At 38.3% G+C, this 5672-nt stretch overlaps 1 protein-coding gene across 1 annotated transcript in view; it reads left to right on the top strand.

The window, feature by feature from the left end:
- Positions 1–5672, top strand: part of LOC106878435 (doublecortin domain-containing protein 1) — a 77442-nt gene that overhangs the window by 31317 nt on the left and 40453 nt on the right. The window contains exons 10-11 of the mRNA XM_014927645.2: positions 2881–3143; positions 5163–5331. Of these exons, the coding sequence (XP_014783131.2) occupies positions 2881–3143; positions 5163–5331 (432 nt within the window). The remainder of the gene's footprint in view (positions 1–2880; positions 3144–5162; positions 5332–5672) is intronic.

The raw sequence follows: 5672 nt of genomic DNA, 5'->3' as shown, positions 1-5672 counted from the left end.
TATATATATATATATGTTACAGGTGCAGAAATGGCTGTGTGGTAAGTAGCTTACTTCCCAACCACATGGTTCTGGGTTCAGTCCTACTGTGTGGCCCTACTATAGCCTCAGGCTGACCAAAATATTTTAAAGACAGTGCTGTGTTTATCAACTGATGCTGGTGTGTTTATGCCCCCGTAACTTAGCAATTCGGCGAAAGAAATCGATAGAATAAGTACTAGGCTTACAAAGAATAAATGCTGGGGTTGATTTGTTCGACTAAAGGTAGTGCTCCAGCATGGCTACAGTCAAATGACTGAAACAAGTAAAAGAATAAAAGAAGAGAGAGAGAACGAGAGAGAGAGAGAGAGAAAGAAAGAGAGCAGTTTTCATCTATCAAATCCACTTCCAATGCCGTGGTTAGCCTGGGGCTATATAGTAGAAGACACTTGCTCCATGGGACCATGTAGTAGGACTGAACCTGAAACCATATGGTTGGGAAACAAGCTTCTTAAACACACAGCCACACCTAACTGATTTAGAATAGAAAAAGACAGAAAGCAAAAACCAAATAATATTCAGTGACGAAAAAAAAACAAAAAAAAACAAACAATAATGCTTTTTCTGTAACTAAATGTTTTTACATTATTCGAGCAATTACATGAGACGAGAACTCGTGTCACTGCTTCATGCGGATCATTGCATATTGTTATGTGGACGATGTCACAGATATATTTAATGTCTGAACAAATTTATTTTTATGCCCCAGTAAGTTTTCTTTACATTTTTATGTATTTACCGCATTGTTCATTTACCAACACTTCAACAAATTACAGGCTGCACTTTGCTGAAGATGCTCAACGAAGCAGAAACATGTCTTGTTGCTATTAGAAACATGAATAAATAATATTTATTAGAGTCTAGTGTGTACTTCTCTCTGATTCTATATTAACTCTTTTTTTCTTTTTTACTATTCTATGCATTAAATACGCAGATAGCTACTTACTTGCATCAAACAGAGTCTTATCCGTGACCTAATGACCTATCAAAAGTTACAGAACATTTCCAATTTTTTGTTAATGTTCAGGTGCAGGCATGGTTGTGTGGTAAGATGTTTGCTTACCCAATTACATGGTTTTAGTTTCAGTCCCACTGCATGGAACCTTGGACTAGTGTCTGTCTTCTATTGTAGCTCCATACTGCCCAAAATCTTGTGAGTGGATTTGGTAGATGGAAATTAAAAGAAGCCTGCCATATATACATACACACATATGTATATATATATACATATACATATATATACATATAGCGTAAAATATATTTGCCACCTAAATGTGGCTAACCCTTAAGGGCTGATGCTACTGTGACTTGCAGCCCCAAGAGGACATCTCCTCCAGCTGGCTATTGATACACTTTCTATGCCCTATCAGTATTTTCATCACTCAGAGATTTATTATTGCTTGTTTCCACTTTTTCGAGATCAGTGACTTTTTGTCACTGGAAAAAGTATACATATATTTGCATTGGGAACCACTTCACATCGCCAGCCGGTGGTTGTCACACGCTGATGACAGGTCAATACCCAGAAACTCAGATCCATGTGTCTCATGTCAGGCTGGAGATGGGAACGGTGACTTCCCTTTGCAAATACTGATACGGGACACACAGTGTGTCAATAGCCAGCTGGAGGAGATGTCTTCCTGGGGCTACAAGCTACAGTAACATCGACTCTTAAGGGTTAGCTGCATTTAGGTGGCAAATATATTTCACGATGTCATGCAGCTACTGTTTATACCTTGTTTGGAGATTTATTATATATTTAGAACAAGAGATCAGGAAACCATGATGGTGCTCTGGAGGACACTTGTTCTAAGCCACTTTGACTATTGCTCTCAGCTATGGTCACCAACCAGTGTCAAATTAATCTCAGAACTTGAGGCAATCCAACGAAGCTACACAAAGAAGATAGCCTCTATGCAGCATATAAGCTATTGGGAAAGACTGAAGAGATTAAGACTCTATTCCTTAGAGCTTAGATGAGAAAGATATGCTATAATATACATCTGGAAGATCCTCGAAGGAATTGTCCCAAACTTTGGCATCGAAAGTTACACAAATAAAAGAACTGGACGCCATTGCATAGTGCCAAGGACTCCAAATTTGCCATCAAGATGTAGGACGAGATACTGCAATAGCCTGAGCTTCAGAGGTCCACAGCTCTTTAATATCCTCCCGAAGGACCTGAGAGACCTGCATGCAGTGGATGTAGGTGTCTTCAAGATGAGGCTGGACCTCTTCCTGCCAGGTGTCCCAGATGAACCAACTTCACGGCAGGAGGTGCAGATGAGAGCAGTTGCATCAAACTTTCTCATGTACCAAATGTCAATTCCTGAAGTAAAATTCATGAAGTAAAATTGTGTAGCAACACCAAATGGCGGTGCCCCAGCATGGCCACAGCTCATGAGCTGAAACTAGATAAAATGAAAATGAAAAAAATGATATATATATATATATATAAACATATGTGTGTGTGTGTTACTGTCTCCTTGCCTTGACCTCTCATTATACTTGTGAACGAGTGTCACAGTCATAGAAAAATTGTCGTTTGTTTCCAATATTCTGTGAAAACATCAGATCTTAAAGAAATATTATTTTACTTTGGAAACAGCTAAAGGTTGGCAACAGGAAGAGTATCCAGCCATAGAGAATCTACTTTGGCAAGCATGGACATTAACTCAATAATGATGATGATTCACACATCAAATTGCTTTAGACTTTCAGTTTTGATTTATTTTATATTACAACTGGTGAATAATAATGGTGGCAGTTATTGTTGAGTACAACAATAATAATTTTGTTTCCAGTGGAACGGCTTACTACATGTTTCTTATAATATTTCAGATAAAGATTTGGAGAGCAGAAAGCTTTATGGAAGTTTCCAGGTACTAAATGGTAAAGTAGATCTATCAACTCATGAAGCTTTATTAACACTTCATCACTGGGAAGAAAAATTATCAAATCTTAGAGAAGAAACCAGTGTTCATACAATTGGCAAAGAACTATCAACAGCTCAAAATGTGAAGGTCGTCAAATTGCTTGCTTATAAGAATGGTGATGGTCGACTTCATAGTGGTCATTTAGTGATTGGATCTACTTTGGAAGGTGTAAGTCATTACCAGACTCAATTTTTGTTGTATTTTATTAATGTTATTTCTTTGCCTTAACACCCTCTCATATCTGTCATAATGTGCAAATTCACTTTTAATCATCACTCACTATATCCACCCTTTTGTATCTCTGACCTCCATCTCTGTCACTGCATATCTTACTCTCTCTCTCTCTCTCTCTCTCTCCTTGTACTTCTCATCATATTCTTATTTTTCATCTATGATTTATTTTACTGCTGCTCTCCACTTGCCTTTTGTACAACCATTTACCACCACCTTTCCCTTAACCCATTTCTATTTCCTCCACCTCCTCCCCACAGCTGCATGCACATCTTCCCCTCACAGCTGCATGCACATCTGCAATGTTTATCTCAGTTTTGCTGGTTGCGGGTCTCCCAAAATGTACGTCAGTATCAACATTTTTTCGACCATCTTGGAAACGTCCGAACCATTCATATGCTTGTATGTGGTTCATACACTCCTCTCCATACACTTTCTGCAACTTTGTGTAGGCCTCTGAGCAAGTATTGCCATGACAACTTTCTCTGTCATGGTCAATGTGATGATCACACGCTACACATTTACCTTCCAAGCACTGCTGTAAACAACAGAAGTGAACTAGATTGCTAAAATTTAGTGCGCATGCACAGCAGAGTGCAAGGTTAATCTTTGCCAAGCAGCTTCACTCTACATGCTTTAGCTTCATTACTACGGCAACAGTCTGGATACCTATTGATCAGACCTCACATATATATAGAGAGGGGGGGATACATATATATACTCCTCTTTTGATGAAAGATGAGCATCCAAATTGTTAAAACTTTTTTGTCCTTTTCAAGCATTAAACTGGTTGCACAATTATAAGAAACTCTTTCTTAAAATGTGTCTAGTGTTTCTCTGATAACAGAAAGCAGTCACCTTATTTTTCCATACTTGCATCCCTGAAGAGCATGTGTATTACTTAACTGCCCAGTTATCTAACATCTGGTGCAAAACCAATTGTTATGATTGGCTGTAAAGATCTTTAATACTGTATACTTTGATTAATATATATACACAGACATGCAGGAAATAAACAGACACCTTTAATTTTCAAAATCTTTTATTTGATATTAATTGGTTGAAGGAGAGGTTTTCTTCTATCTGCTTGTCCATAATATCCAAGCTTATGCATATATGTAACAAACGTTCTTGGACTAACTTCTAGCTGCTTTGGAATGTCAGAAGCCTTCGAATGGGGTTCCTTTGCCACAATTCTCTTCAAACAGCGAAACTTCCTTTCCAAGGGCCCAGGTTGGCCGGGACGAGAATCTGTTGATTCTTTTCTTTGGCTTTTGAATTGCACTATAATTCTATTAACAGTAGCAAGAGGAATTTGAAGATTTTTGGCAATTTTTCACTGGCTAAGATCAGCCTCAGATTGCCCAACAATACGACCTCTTTGAGAATCTGACAGTTGTGCTGAATTTTTTGTGCGTGGCATGGTTACTCTTCACAAATGTTTACTATAACGGCACCTGGAATGAAAAAGAATAATTACATTGTAAATTCTACACCGCTGAAAACATATTAAGACACTTAGATCAGAAATTTTGAAAATTAAAGATGTCTATTTACTTCCTGCATGTCTGTATGTAGTGGGGTGTGTATATATATGTATACACACACACACACACATATTTATATAAGATATATAAGTTAGTGTAATAACCACAGAAAATATTGTGATTGGTATTTTAAGTTTTAGAAAACCTACATGTGTTTCAGTAAACCATCTGTTATTATTACACAACTCAATTTATCATATTGCATAATACAGTTGAGTTACTTCCTTGGTATTCTCAGTGAAAATTACCTTTGGTTATGTGGCATTCCTTCCAGCATACTTCTGTATCAAATGTGTGTGTGTGTGTGTGTGCTTATGTATGTTTGTATTCAATCAATCATAGTTTAAAATGATGGTACTCACATACATACACACAATCTTATTTACCAATGTCTGTCCTCTTCTTTCAGCTATTGTCACAATGTACACAAAATCTTGGACTGACAAATGTTGCTCGTGCTATGTATACAGAGGATGGTACTCAGATTCTTGTGATTGAAGATCTTATTGACGTGGCTGTGCGAAACTACAAGCAGGAACTAATACTGCAAGTTGAGAATTACATCAAAGAAAAGTACAGTAAGTTTGATAAGAATGGTTTAAAGAACCATTATGCTTGTTTAAATTGAGTCAGTGGTTCATTTATAACCAGCCAGCAGCTATACACTCCTTGTCTGGAATCCATCCATCCATTTTCTCTCCCTTCAATTTCTGCTGCCCCCTCATGGGGCAGTCAGTTGTGGAGCGGTGGCAGTGACCCGGTCAGCTCAGCCTGTGCAAGCCCAGTAGCGGCATACCGTCACGTCCGAGCCAGTCAGTTGGAGAACGCAACGCTTCTTAGAGGGACAGGCAGCAGAAAGCTGCAGAAAGTAGAGCAATAAAGATTTGTGATGTCCTTAGAGCATCCTCCCCCCCCCCCC

Source organism: Octopus bimaculoides, chromosome 7 (assembly GCF_001194135.2).
Source record: "Octopus bimaculoides isolate UCB-OBI-ISO-001 chromosome 7, ASM119413v2, whole genome shotgun sequence".
Classification (NCBI taxonomy): Eukaryota; Metazoa; Mollusca; class Cephalopoda; order Octopoda; family Octopodidae; genus Octopus; species Octopus bimaculoides.
This window is presented reverse-complemented; position numbering and strand designations above follow the sequence as displayed.